General features: G+C 44.8%; 1 protein-coding gene across 3 annotated transcripts in view; it reads right to left on the bottom strand.

Annotated features, from left to right (window-relative positions):
* Nucleotides 1-25,817, bottom strand: part of LOC123994677 (ras association domain-containing protein 3-like) — a 66,858-nt gene that overhangs the window by 18,483 nt on the left and 22,558 nt on the right. Inside the window, exon 1 of one of the 3 annotated variants that reach the window (XM_046297576.1) lies at nucleotides 12,453-12,790. The exons of the other annotated variants lie outside the window; for them this stretch is intronic. Within the exon in view, the coding sequence (XP_046153532.1) occupies nucleotides 12,453-12,575 (123 nt within the window). The 5' untranslated portion in view covers nucleotides 12,576-12,790. Of the gene's footprint in view, nucleotides 1-12,452; nucleotides 12,791-25,817 lie in introns of those variants that run through there. 3 annotated transcript variants of the gene reach the window in all.

The following is a 25,817-nucleotide window of genomic DNA, read 5'->3' as shown; positions in this document are numbered from 1 at the left end:
TCAGTCATGGTGTGGGGTGGCATTTCTTTGGGGGACCGCACAGCCCTCCATGTGCTCGCCAGAGGTAACCTGAATGCCATTAGGTACGGTGCGTTTGGGCTCTGGGTTCCTCCTAACGCAAGACAATGCTAGACCTCATGTGGCTGTAGTGTGTCAGCATTTCCTGCAAGAGGAAGGCATTGATGCTCTGGACTGGCCCGCCCGTTCCCCAGAGCTGAATCCAATTGAGCACATGTCTTGCTCCATCCACCATCGCTACGTTGCACCAGACTGTCCAGGAGTTGGCGGATGCTTTAGTCCAGGTCTGGGAGAAGATCCCTCAGGAGACCATCCGCCACCTCATCAGGAGCATGCCCAGGCGTTGTAGGGAGGTCATACAGGCACGTGGAGGCCACACACACTACTGAGCCTCATTTTGACTTGTTTTAAGGACATTACATCAAAGTTGGATCAGCCTATAGTGTGGTTTTCCACTTTAATTTTGAGTGTGACTCCAAATCTGTATATCTACAGAAATAAGACTGATCTTGCTTCTGTTGCCTGTTTGTTTAATATCCTACTGATTCTGGGAGCACCAAGCCTCATCTAAGGGCAAAATGTTGGATAAAGTAATTTGACATCTTTGCTATACAATTTTTTTCATTAGAAGAGACTGGTATTACTTGGAATGTATTATTTAGTGTTGTTTACACTGTTCCAAACAGGCAGAAAAATATTGTAACTTGACAGCACCTGTTTGTCACATAATATGCAGGCAGCGCTCGCTCCTACACCCTTCTTTTTCTTGAGTTCCTTGTCATTAATCCAATTATTATTATGATCATCATAATAAGTAATGTTATCATCATTAGTAGGCTTTGTATAGTATCCTTGTATAACCACCATCGAGCTGTAAGCCTAAGAGCGCGTCCTGTTTAGTCTTAATACCGTAACTTATTTAGGCCTATGTCAATGGGCTACTGTGTATCCATCAATCTTTCATTTGTTCATGTCATCACACAGGGAGCTTGTAATCTAACAGCAATTGTCTGAGTATTGTGTGCCAAACAACATTTCCACAACTAAGTCAAATGTCTTCTACTGATCCGACTTCCCCTTTCTCTCCTAAACAACCAGTAAACATTACCCTTTGAGTTTATTTTTCACCTCCTACACATCCATTTTGCTGTCAACATTACATGTTCGTTGGAGTTTGATATAAGAAATGTATGGGATTATGATAGGGACTGACCTATAGCCTGTTGATCACATGCATGCAATTCTTACACGTTTCACATAAAGAGCAAGGGTTAATGGAATAGGGAATGTTTTTCCTAAACAAATGAGGGATTTCAGTAACAGAACTTTTCAGGCAGAAACAAGAAACTAAATGGATGAAATAATTTTGCAGCTTCAGCACAGACAGCGCAATAAACACTTGCTGTGCTGTGGTACCTTTTCATTGCAGTAGGGAGGCGCGCGAGACAACATGCACCAGTTAAACACTGTCGTCATAAAAAAAAACCCACCATAACCATCAGGCTCAAGTCATTTGTGTGTCTTAATTATTTAATCAAACTGTGTGCTTAAAGCATCAGACAAGCCCTTCATATGTAGTGGTTTTATTCAAATATTCAGAGTGATTTTATTCTGTCTGTATGGAAAAATACATTCAAAACATTGACCAATCATTTGCTCGAAAGAACAGGACAACTCTCGGTCGACCAAGATTATATATACATGTTTTAATGCATTGTTCCATATATAGACAATTAATAAAATCTAGAGTCATTTTATAAAATTATGTTTCTAAATGAAAATTATATGAATATGAAAGTAACTTCTACTGCCATTATGTGAAAATAACCTACATAAAGCCAATAAATAAAAATATTGCAGCCTGCAGGAAGAAAAATTTAAAAAATAAAAAAATTGTATTGGCTATCAACTTGGTCCAGCAGGAAGCTTGTGCTAACAAACTTTCGGCATTGTATAAAATATTCTGGGCCCTCAGTTATCCCACACCAGTGAGCTCCGGACAGACACAGATCTAGGCCTATTTTATTGCTTTCCACCGGATCAGATGTATTTGATTTTTTTCATGCTGAGTGGTTAAGGGTGAGAGCTGGAAAGATTTTTCAAAAAGGCTACATTGTTTTTACATCCATTGAGAATTGTTCCTCAGACTGTTTACTTGTTGTTAGAGGTGAAGAAGAAAAAATGAAAGAAGCGCCACAGCTCATTAGTGGTGGTGAGTTAAGACAGAAATACGATCAGATCCCCAAACAAGCACATTTATAAGCCTACATTTGCCAGGTAGCTGAGGACTTATTCTATGTGTAATCAGATGTGTGTCCTTACTCAACATTGACAGGAGCGCTCCAAAACAAAACACAATGAATATATTAACTCGTAAACAGAATGAAACACACCAAAACGTGTTTCTCACAAGTGTAGCCTAGGTTGTGCGCTCACTGACATGTTTGAGACAATGAAAACTGTAAAAGTCTAATAATATTTTGAATCCATTAACAGAAATTACAGTAACCAAACAAACATTGTAGATTCAAAATTATGGGAATTAACTGTAAATGTACTACTGGAGAGCCATCGGTGCAGCCTCTGCAATGGATCAGTCCACCGACAGGCTTCAGTTCCATAAATAAGTTATTGTAACTGCTTGACTAAAAATATATATCTTAGATCGACCAAAAGCTAATTGCCCAAACGGGGTCAGCCCAAGTACAGTCCTCCAACACATCTCTCCCACAGCTGTATAGCTTCACCACACAAAACAGTGCTGATAACTCAACTCCTCACCCCTCAACACCAAGTGGCTTCTTGCCAGGATGTTCCAGCATAGTTATTGTTTTTCAAAAGACAAGCTTAATATCAGTGTGCGGAGTACGACTGACTGGTGCAGACAGGACTCATTACTGCAGCATGTAGCCTAGGCCTATAATAAATCCATTGCTGTAGTCCAATAACAAGACTGTTCTACTTCCTCACACCTCCTTGGCCTTTTACCACACCCCATCCTCCCCAATCACTTCCATCTGAAAAGCTGGTTACCCAACACTGTGTGCGTGCATTGCAACAATGGGGACTAAGCATGGGGTGGTGAAATGTGACATGATGAAAGGCAGACTTCTCTGTTCATCAGTAGCTATTTTAGTGTGTGAGGCAATAGAACATTTCACAGCACTTAGACACCTCCCAGAACAGAACCGTAGGCCAGTCCTTTGAGAACCAAGGCCAACAATAACCCATACTCCAACTGTTGAGTGATATTAGCTGGCTCTGGAAACCTGGACCCTGCACTGCAGACCACAGACATGTTACCTAGGGAGACAGGGATGATTGAAAGTTCACATTAACTGCCTGGGGAAGACTCATCATGCCTCAAACCACTGTGCTGGGTCAGCATGTTGTCAGCCAAATGTGAGAGGCCCACAGGGGGAGAAGTCCACACAATACACACACATTCGCGATAGTATGTAGCCTAGGCAGTGTGGTGCCAGGACAACAACCTCTCCCTCAATGTGAGCAAGAAAGGAGCTGATCGTGGACTACAGGAAAAGGCCAGGCCGAACAGGCCACCATTAACATCGACGGGGCTGTAGTGGAGCAGGTCGAGAGTTTCAAAGTTCCTTGGTGTCCACATCAACAAACGAACATGGTCCAAACACACCAAGACAGACGTGAAAAGGGCTCAACAAAACCTTTTCTCCCTAAGGAGACTGAAAAGATTCGGCATGGGTCCACTGATCCTCAAAGACCTATAGCTGCACCAGAGAGCATCCTGACCGGGTCCATCACTGCCAGGTAGGCAACTGCTCGGCATCTGACCGTAAGGCATTACAGAGGGTAGTACACGTACGCCCCAGTAGGTCATTGGGGCCAAGCTTCCTGCCATCCAGGACCTATATAATAGGCGTGTCAGAGGAAAGACGATAAAATTGACAGAGACTCCAGTCACCCAAGTCAGACTTCTCTGCTACTACACGGCAAGCAGTACCGGAGCACCAAGTCTAGGACCAAAAGGCTCCTTAACAGCTTCTACCCCAAGCCATAAGCCTGCTGAACAATCAATCAAGTGGCCACCGGACTATTTACATTGATGCACTCACCCCCCCATTTGTTTGGTACACTGCTGCTACTCGCTGTTTATTATCTATGCATAGTAATAATATATGCCATTTAGCAGACGCTTTTATCCAAAGCGACTTACAGTCATGTGTGCATACATTCTACGTATGGGTGGTCCCGGGAATTGAACCCACTACCCTGGCGTTACAAGCGCCATGCTCTACCAACTGAGCTACAGAAGGACCACTTCACCCCTACCTAACATATACAAATTAACTAACCAACCTGTACCCCCACACTGTCTCTGTATCGGTAGCCCTGAAAATAGCCTCGTTGTTGTTATTGTGTTACTTCTTACTTGAGTTCATTTGGTAAATATTTTCTTAACTCTTCTTGAACTGCACTGTTGGTTAAGGGCTTGGTAAGTACACATTTCACGGTAAGACATGACAAATAAAGTTTGATTTGACATGGCATTGAGCGATAGGAGACACATAGGGAATGCAGTGTAACAAATAGCACTAGGCCCAGCACTGTTTCGGTCTTTCTGATTCACTTCTCTCTCTAGAGTGGATCTCCATCTCAGACATAAAAACAGGCCTGGCCGTCAGACAGATTGTAATCCAATCTGTCTGATGGATTACAGTAACATGGAAAACATTCCTATAGACCAACACATTGAGGATAATAAAAACAGGTGTGTATGTGGCAAGAGACAGGAACACAATAGAACACACACAGTATGTGGAATATGGGGATGACTGAGCAGATGTGATACTATGTGGTTCACTCTGGGAGGAAGTAGACTTGTCTGACTAACACTCCAACAGCACGCATCATGAAAACTGACATGGAAGTATGAATCGGTAGGGAGCTAGCCTATAGAGCTAGTCTATGGGGAGTAGCATTGACCAACTATCATGTCTGTAACCCTCACTTAACAAAGACAGACAGGAACCACACTGCAGAGAGCGTAACAAGCGCAACGGCACAAGGCTAGCCCACTCAGTCAGCATGGTTGCAGGGTAACTGCAGCAGAAAATTAATTTTCAAGGTCCTTGGCTGCATGGTACAGACTGTCACATCAAACCCTGAACCTGTGGGCTAACTACTGTACTAACTGTTACAAGGCAGTCAAAACTTGCTAATACTCTACAACTGTAGACTCAACTCTGACGATCAAAACAGCACTATTTTAAAATCAACGTTGTTGAAAGGCTTTCAACCTGGAGTATGGAGAGTTGAGACATTGACAAGCCTCATAGTGAAACTGTTAATATTTGCCTAAAGGCGGCTAGCTAACCAGCAGTTCATCATTAACTAACTATAGTCTACTCTCCTGTGACAATCATTACGTCAACCGGTCTGTCTGTTACATATACATATGAATAGACACACGTGTGATTAGATATATAACTGCCAGTAGCATACAACAGTCCTGTTCTGAGAACCAGACAGTATTCTATTTACCCTGAGCATGTCAAACTGAACAAGTGCTCAATTAAATCCATTCAAAATAGAAGTAAGAACATGTGATAGCATGGTTGTGCATCTCAGTAAACGCACGCTAAGACCACTAACCAGGTGCAGAAACACAGCAGAGGCCCTATAGGGTTACAAGTCACATTTAGCAAACGGTCCACACTCTGTGGGAATGGGATGGGGGTGTGTGGTTGCTTTTCCTACCATGAATAAACCCATACAACATGGACATGACAGAGGTTGACAGACCAAGGCACACTCAGCTCCAATAGAAACCTGAACAGGCCTATCTCTGGCATGTGTGGTACAATGCATAATGGAGTGTGAGATGAATGGTGTGGCTGATGGAGGACTGTTCCGACAGGAGTCGTAGACAAAGCATTCTCACTAATCACACAGACACAGCTGCAGTACTAGCCAGGGCGGAGACCAGCAGCTATAGCTATATAGTGCAATGACTGTAGAAACCAGCCATAGCAGGGCTGTGACTAAGGCTCAGAGAGGGATAATAGGGCTCAATACAAGACTCCAGTTATTGCACCTTGATCTGTTTTTCAATGTCACAATCGCCATCCAAAGGAATAATTAATCCCTGTGCCCAAGAACACCAAGGTAACCTGCGTATATGACTACCGACCCGTAGCACTGTAGCCATGAAGTGCTTTTAAAGGCTGGTTATGCCTCACAACACCATCATCCCTGAAACCAAGACCAACTCCAATTTGCATACCGTCCCAAAAGAGCAACAGCTGACGCAATCTTAATTGCACTCCACACCTGGACAAAAGGAACACCTACATGAGAATGGTGTTCATTGACTACAGCTCAGTGTTCAACACCAGTGCCCACAAAGATTATCACTAAATGAAGGACCCTGGGATTAAACACCTCCCTCTGCAACTGGATCCTGACTTCCTGACAGGCCGCCCCCAGGTGGTAAGGGTAGGTATAACACATCCGCCATGCTGATCCTCAACACAAGGGCCCCTCAGGGGTGTATACTTAGTCCCCTCCTGTACTCCCGGCTCACCCACGACTGAGGCCACGCACAACTCCAACACCATCATTAAAGTTTGCTGACAACAAGTGGTAGGCCTGATCACAGTCAACGATGAGACCTCCCTATAGGCTGAGGTCAGAGACCTGGCCGTGTGGTGCCAGGACAACAACCTCTCCCTCAATGTGAGCAAGACAAAGGAGCTGATCGTGGACTACAGGAAGAGGGCTGAAAACGCCCTCGTTCACATTGACGGGGCAATAGGGGAGCGGGTGTAGAGCTTAAAGTTCCTTGGTTTCCACATCAAACTATCACAGTCCAAACACACCAAGACAGTCGTGAAGAGGGCACGACAACGCCAATTCCCCCTCAGGAGACTGAAAAGATTTGGCATGGGTCCCCTGATCCTCAAAGTTCAACAGCTGTGCTATCGAGAGCATCCTGAACGGTTGCATCACAACTTGGTATGGCAATTGCTTGGCATCTGACCATAAGGCGCTACAGAGGGTAGTGGGTACAGCCCACGGATGGCAATCGGTAGCGGAGCACCAAGTCTAGACTCAAAAGGCTCCTTAACAGCTTCTACCCCAAAGCCATAGGACTGCTGAACAATTAATCAAATGGCTACCTGAACTATTTGCATTGACCCCCCCCCACTTTATAATATATATTTTTTACTGATGCTACTCACTGTTTATTATCTGTCACTTTACCCCTACCTACATGTACATTTGAAGTTAGAAGTTTACATACACCTTTGCCAAATACATTTAAACTCAGTTTCAATTCCTGACATTCATTTCAGCTTTTATTTCTTTCATCACAATCCCAGTAAGTCAGAAGTTTTACATGCACTCAAATAGTATTTGGTAGCATGGCCTTTATTTTTTTTTACTTGGGTCAAACGTTTTGGGTATCCTTCCACAAGCTTCCCACAATAAGTTGGGTGAATTTTGTCCCATTTCTCCTGACAGAGCTGGTGTAACTGAGTCAGGTTTGTAATCCTCCTTGCTCACACATGCTTTTTCAGTTCTGCCCACAAATGTTCTATAGGATTGAGGTCAGGGCTATGTGATGGCCAATCTAATACCTTGACCTCATCTCATCAAGACGTCATGTTACACTCCCTCTTCCATGGACCTACAAGTGGCATGAATGTTCAGCTGATACATTTAAAATGTAGCTAGTAGATACTAGACCCGATACATTCTATACTGTTGGTATGTTCTCCCCTTCTCGCTCTCCTCTCACATAGTGTGCAGTGGTGTGTGTGGAGCTTGTGCGTAGTGTAATGTGTGCAGACGTGTAGTGTGTGTGATGGTGGTACAGTAATTACAGCCACAGCCAGTTTCTCTAACTGTTCCCAGAAACAGCATAAGCAGGCAGGGACCCACGAAGATAGTGACCCACAACCCTCTGATCTATACCAGTTGACCTCTGAACCTTGTCAGGGGAAATGAGAGGGTGGTGGCCGACCCATCAGTTAAATGACCACCTGGATGCCCTTCCTAGTGTGTAATATCCATCTGTAGACCAGGTGTCTTCTGGGACCTATGAGTAAAAATCAGCTCCTATTGGGCCTCGGTAGTTCCATTACAGGGCATTATTCAGGATAATGACAGTTTGTTGTCCAGAGAAAAGGGGGATTCTCTCACAGACAGTGAAGTGGTGTGTGTCTTATAGACCACCTGTTCTGTGGTCTTGCTAGGATGGGACATGACCATGTGATACAGTTCAGTAGGTCTGGAAATTTGATCTAGCATCGAGTGCTTCCATTCCATGACTGATGTGGCTGTACATGTACGAGAAGTCGAGTACACCCACACGGGTCCAGTGTTAAACACCTCATCTGCTTCATGACGCAGGCAGTCTTTGAAAGGTAATCATGAGCCTGCTCTGTGTGTATGTTTAGACTGCGAGTGCTGTTTCCTCTGGAACAGAACACTTAGAGCAGCAGACAGTTATAAAACGGCTTTAAGTAACGTGCAGGCAGGTCATGCTAGAGCAACATAACAGAGCAAGACTGATCATAAAGTAGCCTAAACCCATACCAACTCCCTGCAGTAAAACCCACCTCCAGAGCAGTGTTTTTTCAACATGTTTGATATATAGGCTAGATGACATAGGACCCGTTTTGCATTTCTAAACTAAGAAGGATGTTTCCATATCAGTCTTTTCTTTCTTTTAATTTTTATCAGTAGCAGCGAGGGCTGGATTGGTAGAGTGTGCTGTGTGGGCCTTGCTCGGTTTAGCTGAAGTATGAAAACAGAGAAACTGTTGACATTCTCTCCTTTCTGCAGCAGAACAAAACTCACCACAGCAGGAAGGAAACAGGCCTGCATTGCACGCATTGCACCCATTGACACACACACACACACACAGCTGAGTTGAGCTGAACGGTGTTGAGGGTCAGCTATGTTGTGAATATAAAGCTTCAGGGACTCCTCTTCAAACAGTCTGTACCTCAAGGTGGTGCCCCGAGCCCTCTGCCACTGCTTAGGCTTAATTATTCTATTCAGTTTCCTATCATCAACACGCCATATCGAAACAGACACGAAAGGCTGTGTGTAAGGCTGATGAGGGAACAAATGTAATAACTGCCCCAGTCAGTTTAAACACACGCACTCCGCGCTCGGACATTAAGTAGTTACACTCACACAACTTGTTAATTACACATATCTATTGGAGATCTCCCTGGAGCAGACCATACATTTTGTCTAGACTGGGTGTACCACTGCCAAACTGTCTTCATCTCCAGATCTGAAGCCTCAAGTCAGAAGGGTTATAGCTCAGACACACGCTAAAAGAGATGTCAGTATGCAGTAAAAAAAAATTGACACCCCGTCTCTGAACAGCAGAGAGAGCTCTCCTTCTGGAACAGGCGTCTGGAGAGGTCTGGCTGCCGTTATGTAAACTCACAGCAGACTGAAGGTTCTACTGTGAGTAAGAGATTGGCTGGGGCTCCTGGAGGTCTTCTCTTTCACTCAGACCCTTTCCACTCCCCAAAAGCTAGTTCTAAGCGAACGCTAGCACAGTACAGCCCAGGAGGAAGAGCGGGTCTGGAGAACAGGTTTGTTGTACGTACTTAGGAAATGTAAACAAACATGCAAGTCCTACAGCAAGATGACAAACAGGACAAAATGGAGGAACTGTGGTAAATGTGATACTGTAATAATTAGGGCCAGGACGATACAAATATTGCAATATTATTTCCATAGCAAAAATGAAAACACGAAGCAGACCAAACTCTTTGGTCCTTTAAAAACCTGCTGTATGTAAAATAGTGTGTGGCTGTATGTAAAATAGTGCATGCTATAGCTTGGAAAATAAATACACGTGACTCTGAATGACAACATAATGCTGCTTATTTCCAACATTAGGGCTGATTTCCTTACGAAGTTAAATCCCTTTCATGTTGTGTTTCCTTGCCACAATACTAAAAATGTCAAGGAAGTTAGTCCCAGCTCTAGTAATGATGTACAACTTGGACTGAAAGTGGCAGCAGAAGAGAACCGGATACAAAACTGAGAACATTTTCGGAACTGCAACACAATAGCTGAGGAAACTGGGGTGGCGTTGGAAGAGGGGGAGAGACGCGTGAGGGAGGGTGTGTTAACGGATTGTGTGGTTGATTAAGGTCCTGACATGGGGTTTGCACACCATGCAGTCAGGTGATGTCATAGACAAGTCAAACCCAGCCTATCTGAATTGGTATGGGGGCACTGCCTCTGCAATCAATGCCCCTCTCCTGTACTCTCACAGGAATATAGCCTACAGGACTGAGATTGAACTAAAAGGGGCCTTTTCCCACCAACAGAGACTGGAAGGGAGGCTAAAGCAGCTTCTACATCTACCACAGAAACAGTTGGAAACCATGGGTGTGATTCCTATCCTTGTAGTATTCTGGGGAATCCTCTGGTCCGGACAGAGCATATGTTTCTGATGTCTGAGGAAGACCAATACTAAGCGGTTTCTCTCCCTTCCTCTCCATCTGGAAACAGAGTGCACTCAAGGAGAAAGACAGAAATGCATTACTGTTGTACAGCACTCAAAAATACACAAACCACAGATGGGGACCGCTTGTCCTTCACTCAAACCAACAAACAGCCCTCTGTGACCAAGGCAGCCCATATTTTGCGTTTTATACAGGAAGACTGTCCGAGGAGATAATGCATGGTGATCATTTTATGAAAGCGTCTGCCGTTGTTGACTTTGGAGCAGAGAAACAAACAGCAGCCCTCTCCTCCTACAAAGCTGTCATGTTAGATTGGAGCCAACTGATTCACTGGCTCCAACCCAACTCTACTAAAACAATACCATAACTAATATTGCAAACTCATACTAAACACACCTACTACTATGATTAATGTACTATACATCAATATAACTATGACATGGCTCCACTACAGACCCACTAGGGTCCTCTCCTTCCATATACAGAGAGAGAAGGCTGTGAATTACTGAGTAGTCCACAGTATTAGCTAGCTACTCTGGAGACACAGAGACTAGCTGAGAAGGGTTATGAGGCCCCATCACTCAGAAGCAGTCTGTCTATTGCAGCTGTTTCCCAGCAGCCCAGGCAGGGTCAGAGCATTTTGAGACTCCATTTCCCCTGAGTGTCCATGGTGCTAAGGGGTAAACAGAAAGACTAGAGGCATGTTGAAGCTGAAGCTTCGACTTGTAAAGACACACCACAATGAACAGGCACTCTTGATTAAACATGGGCTAAGGCCAACAGAATCTAAATCACAAAAACCATTGCTCAAGGGGAGACATTGCTATGGAATGACTCAGGAGAAGTAACAAACTAGCCTAACTAGACCCTCTGAGGTTTATCATCAACTGGTAGCCTAACTGCTGTATGTTGGTGGTGGTGCTGTCAGAAGGGAAAGGATTGAGTTATCTAAACCCAATGAATCATATTTGAAACAAGCAGCAGTTGCGTAACTGATGTCGTCATGAAGTACAGTACATTTAAAAGAATGCATTAAGTAATTCACAAGTGCTTGATGAATAGAACCCAGCAGGATTTGAGCTGCTGGAGGGTTAACTAAAGGAGCTACTATGAGAGACTATGCTTGACATTTCACCTACAATAACACCATTGTGGGGGCAGAGCGCATTATGCTTACTGGGCAAGTCCCTTCATGGCATAGTGTGTGTGTTGCATGGGCCACATTGTCCGCAGCCAGGCAATGGAATATGATTGTCAAGATCATATGGAAATATGAGAGGTCAGGCTGAGAAGGGTTTGAAAGCTCACACACCACATACCTAGTGAATGCAGTTGTGTGTGTGACAGGACACAAACTGTTACATTATATGTTGAGTCTTGAGTCTGAGACAAACCAGTATTGATGAGCACAAACTGACCTTACTTATGAGATCCATACCCCAGTCAGGAAGTCATGGGCTTTAACCCAATCAGAGACTAAAAGGTCTCGTGGCATGTACGTTTCCAATTAACCAACTCTTCCACAGTATAAAATGCAACTATACACTTTAATTATTGCCTATAGTTTAAAAGATGAAGTGTTAGGGGCCTTTAAGTGGCTATCCTATCAAAGTATGATTCCACGTGGTTCTGAAATATATTAGCTGCACGTGCCACTCAGATTATGGGTATAATTGCTGACCATCAGATTTGCTCCATTCAAATCTAAACCATGAAGCCTGGCAAACCAATATGGATTTAGCCTAAGCAAATAATTGATAGCTAACGGTAGCTAATGGAATGGCTAGCCAGCCTGCCTGCCATTTGTTACGTTGAAAATACTGTCGAGCAGACTGCATGCGAAACTGGTAGCTCCTTAACGTTAGCTGTTTAGCAACAGGTTGGGAACTTCATACGACAAAACACAGTAACTACCAGGTGAGACGTTGGCATGAATTCAAGTTAATTTACCTTGCACTGGGTTGGTTTCCCTGAAGGCTTCTTAAAGAACGATGTTCTGGCAGTGAAAAAATACTCTTCGGAGTCCTCCTCTAAACTACTGTAACCACTACTCATGGTGCTAGTCCACGTCATTTGAGGAGAAAACTAATATCTTCAAATTTGTCAGCATCAAAAAACGAATGAAAAACGAATAGCAGACCACAGCCGCAAATCAACAACTAGATAATAAAGTGGGTTACACCTTCTCAAACTTGTTTTTTGAACCACAAAAAGCACGAATACTTTCCAACGTTCACCCTTCGACCAACTACTGAGCAGTCCTCACACTCTAGTAACTATCGAGCCGCTGGCTGCGCTGTCAACCGCTAGGTAGACACGCCTACTAGAACTCGTCGAAAGTCCCTTATCCAATCACCTTTGACTATTTTCTTCTTCGTCTTCTATTTCGTGTGGTTTTCCGGCAGACGAGACGCTGTGGTGCTGCCTTACGCAGGTCGGAGTGCGGATTGCACATTTTGGTCACCTCCCCCAAAAAAGGGAAAGAGGAATAGGACAAACTTAAATTGCGTCACCATCTTACCATGCAACTATACACTATCCCCAAAAACCAACCACCCCATCCCACTACTTTGGCAAGCTGGACCCCTTCTCTCAAAACTTCCTGTAGATCTTCTGCACTAAAATCTCTCACACGCAAATATTGCTCTACTACTGCAACTACCACATCTATATTTCGGTGGTGTCTGCTCCATCAGTGCAGTTGATCACCACGGCTATAACCGGAAGAAATCCAACCTTACTAAAACTCATCCTCTCTGTTTCTCTCTCTTCAGGCCTGCTCAATTGGAGGCTCCTAGTCAAATGACTCAACCTTGGGGTATCCAATACTCTCTTCACTGCCTCAGCATAAGAAACTTTCTGCCCCACTAGAATTCTGGTAATCTCAGCCACTCGGTTTCACAGGGTACTTTCGTATCCCCAGCTGCATGGGCATCACCAAAGTTGACACCTAATGCACCATAGTGGGTTCTAAACATAGGCCCTCACAGAATAGCAAAAAGATCCTAAGGTTAACAGATAGAAACTCAGGATCAAAGCTTAACAAGACAGACAGGGTATTTTCAGTCTTGCCGTTGCCACCGTGACTATGTCTCACCAAATGGCGGAAGTCACAAACACTAGGATCCTTCATTTTCATTTGATCCACCTCTACATTCAACGCTACCCCACACCCCTTTCAGAGGCGCCCTGCTCCGGAGAGCAAAGCACACCACGGGTTTAACCCCTAGCCGCGTGACTCAAAGCGCCCACTTCCTCTGGGAGGCGGACACATAATATTTTTTTTAATCCACTACTCGACAACTTCACAGATGTAACCATTCCCAGTTTCCTTTACCCAGCTCGACACAAAATATGGGTCGGCCAAAAAGCAGGATTCAACCCTTTCTAAAAAAATCTCACTCCTAACGGTCCAAAATCATTTCTGGTAGGATTCTCAGGGCAAACGCTGAAAGACTCTACCACACCTCTACCATCCTGGACCGGCTCAACTTCTGAGTGCTCGCCACTGCCGACTGACTCCATTTCAAGATCCTCAAGGTTCCCAAGAGAGCATGAAGACCTCTAAGTAAGATTACTTGGTTTGTAATCAGGAGACGGAAGTATGTGCAGCATGTACTCCTCAAACGAAGGTGTATACACAGGAGACAAGGCTCTGATCTTAGCAGGGCTTTTTCTTGCTCTTTCGCGTCGTCGCACCTCCTCTGCCTCTTCCCAACCTACACTTTCCACCGGCTTCTCCGTGGTCCCCCTTTGATTTGTTGAATACAATGAATAAGTAGAGATAAACCATTACATTCACTCCAATGAAGTGAAAGCCATAGTTAGTTATTTCTTTCTTGCTTCCCTCCTCCTGCCTCCTCATACTTTTCTTTCCTTAGTCACTCATCATCAAATAATCCATATGAATCCAGAAATGCACACATCCTAAAGAGACAACATAACATCTGCCTGCCACTTACCTCAATGAACATGCAGCACAGCGAAGCTAGCTTTCTTATTTTCCTTCCCTGCAACATGCTGCTTTACCAGAGCTCCAGGACCAACTAAACTAAAAATACAGACCAAAGACATCAAGATACTTTAGACTGACATACGCCCAGATGAATGGGTGGAACAGCAGGCGTTCGCTCGGACCAACCTTTTAACAAAACGTGTGGCCCTTGATGGTGGTGGCGGTGTGTGTGTGTGTGTGTGTGTGTGTGTGTGTGTGTGTGTGTGTGTGTGTGTGTGTGTGTGTGTGTGTGTGTGTGTGTGTGTGTGTGTGTGTGTGTGTGTGTGTGTGTGTGTGTGTGTGTGTGTGTGTGTGTGTGTGTGTGTGTGTGTGTGTGTGTGTGTGTGTGTGTTGTGTATATGCAAATAACACCTGCCGATCTGTCACAACCACATGTAACCTATATATAAAATCAGAATGTCACAAGCAATTTCTAAGCTTTCGAAGCTCTGCATAGGCCTATGTGAGCCACCCTCACACAGTTCAAGGTGTTCATAGCCAGAGGTGATATGACATCATCAGTAACCAGGAAATGGGATGTGAGAACTCTACACGAAAACTCCGGTTCAACTGCATTCTCACCTTTCAATCCAAACTGGTCAAGCAATTGGTTATAGTGACCTGGAGTCCATATCTGTTCCATCGTAGGACAGACTGGGTTATGTAAAAGTTTGGCCTGGACGAGGAAAAGCTGAATCAAAAACACACATTAAAGCCTTGTTCCATCTGGAGGCCCTCTGTTAGCCATGAGGCTGGGTTGGGTTCTAGCTAGGGAGAAATCACTCTCTGGTACTGACTCTCATTCACTGGTGTGTGTTGACTTTCTCTCTACTGGCGCTGATCACAGCGAGTCAATAAAGTTATTTGAATGGAATTGAATCATTTCAGCAGCAGCTTCCCATGCTGCCGTTACGACAACCACCCCATGCAGTGTCAGATAACCTGTTGTATAAGTATCAATAAACACATTGAAAACACATTTGGTGTTTGACTGTGGGGAGGCTCGCTGTCTCCTGGGTTTATTTGGTTATAAATGTGTAATATGGCTTAATTCATGTTTTAACTCTGTGGTGGTGTTTGACTGTGGGGAGGCTCGCTGTCTGATAAAGTTGTCTTGCATCAGCCAACATGGTACCCATTTATGCAATTCTCAGAGCAGAGCTACAATGCTTTAACAACCACAATGAAAAGCGCATGCAGTTCATTTCTAAAATGATTTTAGTTGCCTGAGGCTTTTTTCTGAGTACATTTCTACATGACTCCTCCTGCGTGGCTTGTTCTTTTACACACTAATATCAAACAACTAACTAGCCCACCCAGTCACTGGAAAGGCTGTTACAACTTCATCTACTGGGTCAAATGTATGTAACACATGTAGTGAATAAGGCGTACAACCCTTATCCTGACCACACCCAACACATACTGTAGCTTCTTGGGGGTTTATGGGAGGGACAGGCCTAATTTAAACCCAGAGTGCAGAGGCGACCTACAAGTAACCTAGGAGCACAGGAACAGCCAAACCCTCCAACCACACCACAGCCTGGCCAGGGAAGATTCATTCAGCTGGCCTCTCTTCATTCAGCTGGTCCAGTCTCAGAGCCAACTGCTCACCTGTATGTTAAGGAGAAACTATAGTGTCCACTAGAACCCTGTCTAACCAACAGCTTCTGGTCAGGTGGAGTGATGGGCACTAGTTGCGGCATCCTTGGCCTGTATTTCTGTACTGTACTGACTTAGGAAGGAACAGATCGGCTCCTGTAGGTGACTGGAAGTGTGTGAAAACAGCACAGAGAATGTCTCAGACACATGGAAACTCATTCTCAGCTCCACCCCCCTCACTCTCCCTTCCCTGGTGTAAAACAATGGACACTTGGCATGAACTCCACCCCCCTTCCTGGTCTCCACACAGAGAGAGAGAGAGAGAGAGAGGTCACTGGGCCTGTAGTCTCTCTGCCTGAGAGCCACAGCCCTTGGCAGACATTACCCACATTCCTCTGCAGGCAAGGGCTTAAGGTTCTCAGCACTGCTTGTTTACATGCTGCAGGTCTAGTTAGTTATAGGTGATAGGGGTAAGAAGAGGTGTGGGTGAAGAGGGGGTGAGATGAAAGGGGTAAGGGCGCAATGAGGTGAATGGGTGAGGTCGGAGAGGCGTAAGGAATGTCCCATAAATGACTCCATAAATGAGAATTCCACCACAAAGTCTGGTATGTGGAGAGAGAGTTGTGAGAAAACAGACACTCTACTTCAGGTTTACCTGCCTACTCTCTACAAAGGTGTATGTTTAAGGAGGATTTTCAAGTGAGTGTGGGAGTCTGAGTTCCCCTACCTTTATCATCTAGAATGATGTCATTGTTGTAATAACTCACCCTTTTTTATTAAAGTAAAAAAGTACAACAAATATTCCTGTGAGTAATGACATCAAATTTGCTTGAGATAAAACAAAGATGAGGAATGCTCACTTATAAGAGTAATGGATAGCTACTTTCAGTATACTGTCTACAGTGCATTCAGAAAGCATTCAGACCCCTTCCCTTTTTCACATTACTACCTTAATCTAAAATGGATTAAATAAATAAAAAATCCTCAATCTACAAACAATACCCCATAATGACAAAGTGAAAACAGTTTATTTTTTACTTTTGCAAATGTATAAAATAAACTGAAATATATTATTTACAAAAGTATTCAGACCCTTTGTTATGAGACCCGAAATTGAGCTCAGGTGCATCCTGTTTCCACTGATCATCCTTGAGATGTTTCTACAACTTGATTGGTCCACCTGTGGTAAATTCTATTGACTGGACATGATTTAGAAAGGCATGCACCTGTCTATATAACGTCCCACAGTTGACAGTGCATGTCAGAGCAAAAACCAAGAGAGGGGGTGACCTCGTCAATGTATTGTTAAAACGAGAGGCTGCCTGGATCATTCATTTAAAGACCCTTGCTCCCTTCGGTCTCAAAGTAGACTTTGATCTGAAGTCATTCTTGTGATTATTGTGATTTTGCTATTCATTGTAAATATTTGTATGCCTATGTAGCCAAATTGTATCTATGATCGCATGCTATTCATTTATGATTTTTTGTATGTTCTTTTTATATCTGAGAATTAACCAATGATATCAGGCCACACCCGACCATGATTACAGACACCTGCGTGTGTCCTTTGACACTATATAAACTAGTGACTCGCAGTGTTTGTCATTATACACTGATGAAGACAGCTTGTCTGTGGAAACGTTGCCTAAAAGGTTATTCAATTATTGCATCGGAGCTCCTAGAGTGTGCGCGTCTCCTTTTCTTTTTCCAGAGCAAAAACCAAGCCATGAGGTCGAAGGAATTGTCTGTGGAGCCCTGAGACAGGATTGTGTCGAGGCACAGATCTGGGGAAGGGTACCAAATAAATTCTGCAGCATTGAATGTCCCCAAGAACACAGTGGCCTCCATGATTCTTAAATGGAAGAAGTATGGAACCAACAAGACTCTTCCTAGAGCTGGCCGCCTGGCCAAACAGAGCAATCGAGGGAGAAGGGCCTTGGTCAGGGAGGTGACCAAGAACCTGATTGGAGCTCTGTCAGAGCTCCAGAATTCCTCTGTGGAGATGGGATAACCTTGCGGAAGGACAACCATCTCTGCAGCACTCCACCAATCAGGCCCTTATGATAGAGTGGCTAGATGGAAGCAACTCCTTAGTAAAAGGCAAATGACAGCCCACTTGGAGTTTGCCAAAAGGCACCTAAAGGCCTCTCACACCATGAGAAACAAGGTTTTCTGGTCTGATGAAACCAAGATTGAACTCTTTGGCCTGAATGCCAAGAATCACGCCTGGAGGACACCTGACACCATCCCTACGGTGAAGCATGGTGGTGGCAGCATCGTGCATTGGGGATGTTTTTCAGTGGCAGGGGCTGGGAGACTAGTCGGGATCGAGGGAAAGATGAACAGAACAAAGTACAGAGAGATCATTGATGAAAACCTGGTTCACATTCCAAGGTTCACATTCCAACAGGACAACGACCCTAAGCACACAGCCAAGACAATGCAGGAATGGCTTCAGGACAAGTCTCTGAATGTCCAGTCAGAGCCCGGACTTGAACCCGGTCGAACATCTCTGGAAAGACCTGAAAATAGCTGTGCAGCGATGCTCCCCATCCAACCTGACAGAGCTTGAGAGGATATGCAGAGAAAAACGGGAGAAACTCCCCAAATACTGGTGTGCCAAGCTTGTAGCGTCATACCCAATAAGACTCGAGAATGTAATCGCTGCCAAAGTTGCTTCAACAAAGTACTGAGTAAAGGGTCTGAATACTAATGTAAATGTGATTTTTTTCAGTTGTTTAGTTTTAATAAATGTGCAAACATTTCTAAAAGACTGTTTTTGCTTTGTCGTTGTGGGTTATTGTGTGTAGATTGTTGAGGTAAAACATTTTTTTTAGAATAAGGCTGTAACGTATGTCACGCCTTGGTCTTAGTATTTTGTGTTTTCTTTATTTGTTTGGTCAGGCCAGGGTGTGACATGGGTTATTGTGGTGTGTTTTTGTCTTAGGGGTTTGTGGGGTGTCTACGTAGTCTATGGCTGCCTGAGGCGGTTCTCAATCAGAGTCAGGTGATTATCGTTGTCTCTGATTGGGAACCATATTTAGGCAGCCATATTCTGTGAGTGTTTCGTGGGTGATCGTTCATGTCTCTGTGTTTGTTGTCACAAGATAGGCTGTATAGGTTTTCGCGGTTCGGTTGTTGTTTTGTATATTTAGTTATTTCATGTATCGTCTAATTTTCATTAAAGAACATGAGTAACCACCACGCCGCATTTTGGTCTGACTCTCTTTCAACAGACGAACGCCGTTACAACGTAACAAAATGTGGAAAAAGTCAAGGGGTCTGAATTCTTTCTGAATGCACTGTATATGGATTACATCCTGGCCCTGAGGATCAACTTTAAACCCCTGTGGCCATATATGAGGTTAGATTACACCACAATAGTAGTGGATACCTGTCCCTACCCACTTGACTGAGCCAAGTAAAGCCCGAGTGACTCAGCTTGGACTCCTCCTGTGTTTCTCCTGAGGCACTGAGTGTACTGGAGTGAGTGTGTGTGAGTGTGCATGTTGTAATAGATCTGCTGCCTCTCTTCCTCTGAGGCACAGTAAGTCACACAACTCTGACAGCCAAGACGCTCCACTCACTCATGAGCAAACACCATAGGAATGCTTGGATACGGATGCTATGCTTCTGTAATATAACCCAACCTTTGCTACGGTAGTTACCCAATTTTCACAACATCAACAAAAAAGTTCTGAGTTACGTGCAGGCTACTGTATCTCATTTAACTGGTTTCTGAGCTACACAAACCACCCTCCATTTTGCGCTTCAAATGGTAAAGAACCTGGCACGCAACATTGACCCCGGAGAGATCAAAGGGACTATTCTACTGGGTAACACATTTACTCTTTGGGGAGTCGAGCTGCCGCCCATCATTCTGCACTCTTTGTTGCCAAAACAGAGCCAGGTCAACACTATTCACTTCACACACTCTCTCTGGTTTTCTCAAATCAAGTTGAATCTCAAGTCTTTCAAGGTTTATTTTGAACATGTTTCTATACCCCTGTCACCTGAACCTTTATCAGATGAATGTGTGCCATTTACAGTGGAAGCTTATCGGAGTGGAGCAGAGGCGGAGGCCGAGATGATGTGGGTAGATACAGTGGGCAGAGTTCAAGACAGCATCGTGAACGTAAACACACACACACACACACACACACACACACACACACACACACACACACACACACACACACACACACACACACACACACACACACACACACACACACACACACACACACACACCCAATTCATACCACACCATAGGCTACCCTACGATCAGCCCATAGGCACAGATCTAAGTTCAGCTCCCTCACCCTAAATGAGGAAACACAAAACATAGCCTGAATAAATGTATAGGGGCAAATTGATCCGACTCATAACCGCAGACAACACAGGAACAGCTGCTGCTCACAGGTATAATAGTATAGGCAGGTCAGGACTCGCTTAAAGGGTGACAATACACCTGCTCTCTCCCCACCCTATGTCCCATATAGAGTAACTAACTGTGGCTCCTTTGTCTGGCCCTTAGATAGACACAGGGCGTAGAATCATCAGGGCCCCACTCTGTCCGTACATTAAGTGGGAAGCGCACACACTACCTACAGACAATGAGGGGGAAGCACAAACACTATCTACAGACAATGAGGGATAAGCACAAACACTATCTACAGACAATGAGGGGGAAGCACAAACACTATCTACAGACAATGAGGGGGAAGCACAAACACTATCTACAGACAATGAGGGGGAAGCACAAACACTATCTACAGACAATGAGGGGGAAGCACAAACACTATCTACAGACAATGAGGGGGAAGCACAAACACTACCTACAGACAATGAGGGGGAAGCACAAACACTATCTACAGACAATGAGGGGGAAGCACAAACACTATCTACAGACAATGGGGGATAAGCACAAACAATACCTACAGACAATGAGGGGGAAGCACAAACACTACCTACAGACGAGGGGGAAGCACAAACTACCTACAGACAATGAGGGATAAGCAAAACACTACCTACAGACAATGAGGGGGAAGCACAAACACTACCTACAGACAAGGAGGGGGAAGCACAAACACTACCTACAGACAATGAGGGGGAAGCACAAACACTATCTACAGACAATGAGGGATAAGCACAAACACTATCTACAGACAATGAGGGGGAAGCACAAACACTATCTACAGACAATGAGGGGGAAGCACAAACACTATCTACAGACAATGAGGGGGAAGCACAAACACTATCTACAGACAATGAGGGGGAAGCACAAACACTATCTACAGACAATGAGGGGGAAGCACAAACACTACCTACAGACAATGAGGGGGAAGCACAAACACTATCTACAGACAATGAGGGGGAAGCACAAACACTATCTACAGACAATGGGGGATAAGCACAAACAATACCTACAGACAATGAGGGGGAAGCACAAACACTACCTACAGACGAGGGGGAAGCACAAACTACCTACAGACAATGAGGGATAAGCACAAACACTACCTACAGACAATGAGGGGGAAGCACAAACACTACCTACAGACGAGGGGGAAGCACAAACTACCTACAGACAATGAGGGATAAGCACAAACACTACCTACAGACAATGAGGGATAAGCACAAACACTACCTACAGACAATGAGGGGGAAGCACAAACAATACCTACAGACAATGAGGGGGAAGCACAAACACTACCTACAGACAATGAGGGGGAAGCACAAACACTACCTACAGACGAGGGGGAAGCACAAACTACCTACAGACAATGAGGGATAAGCACAAACACTACCTACAGACAATGAGGGGGAAGCACAAACACTACCTACAGACAATGAGGGATAAGCACAAACACTACCTACAGACAAGGAGGGGGAAGCACAAACACTACCTACAGACAATGAGGGGGAAGCACAAACACTATCTACAGACAATGAGGGATAAGCCCAAACACTACCTACAGACAATGAGGGGGAAGCACAAACACTACCTACAGACAATGAGGGGGAAGCACAAACACTACCTACAGACAAGGAGGGGGAAGCACAAACACTACCTACAGACAATGAGGGATAAGCACAAACACTACCTACAGACAATGAGGGGGAAGTACAAACACTACCTACAGACAATGAGGGGGAAGCACAAACACTATCTACAGACAATGAGGGATAAGCACAAACACTACCTACAGACAATGAGGGATAAGCACAAACACTACCTACAGACAATGAGCTCAAACACTATCTACAGACAATGAGGGGGAAGCACAAACACTATCTACAGACAATGAGGGATAAGCACAAACACTACCTACAGACAATGAGGGGGAAGCACAAACACTACCTACAGACAATGAGGGGGAAGCACAAACACTACCTACAGACAATGAGGGGGAAGCACAAACACTATCTACAGACAATGAGGGATAAGCACAAACACTACCTACAGACAATGAGGGGGAAGCACAAACACTACCTACAGACAATGAGGGGGAAGCACAAACACTATCTACAGACAATGAGGGATAAGCACAAACACTACCTACAGACAATGAGGGGGAAGCACAAACACTACCTACAGACAATGAGGGGGAAGCACAAACACTACCTACAGACAATGAGGGGGAAGCACAAACACTACCTACAGACAATGAGGGGGAAGCACAAACACTATCTACAGACAATGAGGGATAAGCACAAACACTACCTACAGACAATGAGGGGGAAGCACAAACACTACCTACAGACAATGAGGGGGAAGCACAAACACTATCTACAGACAATGAGGGATAAGCACAAACACTACCTACAGACAATGAGGGGGAAGCACAAACACTACCTACAGACAAGGAGGGGGAAGCACAAACACTACCTACAGACAAGGAGGGGGAAGCACAAACACTACCTACAGACAATGAGGGGAAGCACAAACACTACCTACAGACAATGAGGGGGAAGCACAAACACTACCTCCAGACAATGAGGGGGAAGCACAAACACTACCTCCAGACAATGAGGGGGAAGCACAAACACTACCTACAGACAATGAGGGATAAGCACAAACACTACCTACAGACAATGAGGGGGAAGCACAAACACTATCTACAGACAATGAGGGGGAAGCACAAACACTATCTACAGACAATGGGGGAGAAACACAAACACTACCTACATACAATGGGGGGGAAGCACAAACACTACCTACAGACAATGAGGGGGAAGCACAAACACTACCTACAGACAAGGAGGGGGTAGCACAAACACTACCTACAGACAATGAGGGGGAAGCACAAACACTACCTACAGACAATGAGGGGGAAGCACAAACACTACCTACAGACAATGAGGGGGAAGCACAGACATGCTACTGTTAAAACACACAGCCACTTCAGGCAACATAAAACATTAGGTGAGATTGTCCCCTCGTCCCACTTGGATTAGACGCAGGCTCTGATTAGCTGTTGGCTCTGTCAACAACATGGCTCTCTCTCTCTCCTCCCTCAGGTAACAACACAGTGACTCACTACAGACCGGCAGGAAAGAGGGGAGACGATGGGAAACAGGGGAAAGGAGGTGCAGATGAGAAACAATAATGAATCATGTATTTACAGGCTGACCTGGAAGTCATCGGGCTGTGATGTTGATGGGATTTTGATGGGACTGTGATTGTGGCACAGAGGCCCCTCTGTCTTGTGGTTCGACATAAGGTTTTATTTTATTGACATGGCTTCTTAGGGCTGTGAATGATAGGGGAACTACGCTGGAACCGTAAGGGACTGGGAAGACCACTGAACATTGACTAGTAGCGATAGCCATTCTAGCTGAGTAGAGTTCACTGGATCGAGGGAATTTTCTGGGACAGTCATGTCCTCTATGTCTGCTGATAGTGTCACGACTCCCACCGAAGGTGGCTCCCCTGCCTGTTCGGGCGGCGCTCGGCAGTCGTCGTCGGTCTCCTAGCTGCCACCGATCCCCTTTTCCCTTTCTGTTTGTTATGTCTTATTGGTTGCACCTGTTTCTTGTTTGAGTTTTGATTCAGGACTATTTAAGCCTGTTAGGCCCGCCTGCTTTTGTGCGGGCTTGTTCTCTGTTAGTCAAGGTTTGTTGCAGGGAACACAACATGTCTGTTTGTGCCCAGTTTTGGGTTGGACACTTTTGATTATCGCCTGTTGTTTTGGGCGTTTATTTTGGTTTCCGCAATAAAGTTTGTGTTTCCCCCATTATCCTCTGCTCTCTGAGCTTGACTCCGCCCCCACCACTCCTGACAGTGTGACAGATGGGAAACGCTGTCTGTCAGAGGTAGCTGGGGTATGGGGAAAGCCTGGGGATTTCTAGTGGTTTTAAGTTGTTATCGTACATCTTTATCTGCCCAGTTTGACACAGAGAGGGAACATTAAGACAGCCGGAACACCTTGTCTGTAAAACAGTAACACGCTGAACCAATCTGGGCTGAACTCTGACCCCGCTCTCTCACAACAACCATGTAACAATAAAACCCTGACTTTCCGACATCAACATCTAGAGAAAATCAAGACCGGGTGTGACCTGGTTACCCAAACCGGTTAACTGTGTTTTACAACATCCCTGCAGTTGAGGTTAGGTTACTAATCATATAGAACAGAGCTGTTACGCAATACACGATTTAGTGGATTTTGTTCCATGTTCTTGGTTGGAGAACGGTTTTGGAGAACCAGGCACTCTACCAGGCATTCTGCTGAGCGGTTGGGTTCTGTTGCCAGAGGAGTGTGGGCCGTTCTATCTTAGAACTAGAGCCGTGCGAGTGTGGCAGAGCAGCCTGTTAGTGATTAACATAGCGAAACTGAAAAACAAAGTCGTAACTGAGTTCAGGGTTATTTCCACTCAACATAATATTATATAACCTTTGGGGTCACTAAGGAAACGGTTGGCAATTTCTGTTGGCTGCACAGTGTGCTGTTGAGGAATCTTCATTCGGCATGGGGTCTAAAGCGTTGTTCGATCCATGTAGAGCTTTTCCTGCCCTCTTGTATATACTCACAGTATCCTTTCCCTTTGGCCCATAGCTTAGTAATCAGTAGGTCTTCAGATCAGAGTTGATGTTTTTAAGAGGAGTGATAAGATAAGGAAACCCTGCTAAGAAAAGGGAGAAAAACTGACAAAAGCAGGTAAGACAGCACACCTATGGCATGACGCAAGCAACCCTATAGGACGTACTACATTACCCCGCGCACGACGAGGAGGAGAGGAGGGAAGGGAATGAGGGAGACTCCCTTTAGTCTGAGATCTCAGAGAGGTGTAGAGTCCCTGGTCATTCCCCTACAGATAAAGAGGTCTGTGAAGGTATGTGAAGAATGCACAATATTAACAGAGGTGACATCACAAAGGTCAAACGTTAAAGATCAATAACTTATGCAGGTGTTCCTAATCTAACATTTGCGGTTAACGAGCAGCAATGAAGCCCAGAGGGAATACATCAACATTCTTGTCCTCCTAACAACTGTTTTCTCCCAGGTCCCTGTGTTTGACTTTCCCATCGTTCAGGAACAGGAAGTGGCCCTATTATTTACTGCCTGTCTGGCTAGATAGCCTATCAGAAGGCATGGCTCAGCCTATAAGAGTGCAGTAATGGACATGGGCATATAGAGTGCAAAGGTCACTCCCAGCACTGTGTGTGGTCAGTCTCTCAGAAAGCACATCCCTTCAGTCACAACAACTTTCTCTACAGC

This window comes from Oncorhynchus gorbuscha, linkage group LG14 (genome assembly GCF_021184085.1).
Source record: "Oncorhynchus gorbuscha isolate QuinsamMale2020 ecotype Even-year linkage group LG14, OgorEven_v1.0, whole genome shotgun sequence".
NCBI classification, from domain to species: Eukaryota; Metazoa; Chordata; class Actinopteri; order Salmoniformes; family Salmonidae; genus Oncorhynchus; species Oncorhynchus gorbuscha.
This window is presented reverse-complemented; position numbering and strand designations above follow the sequence as displayed.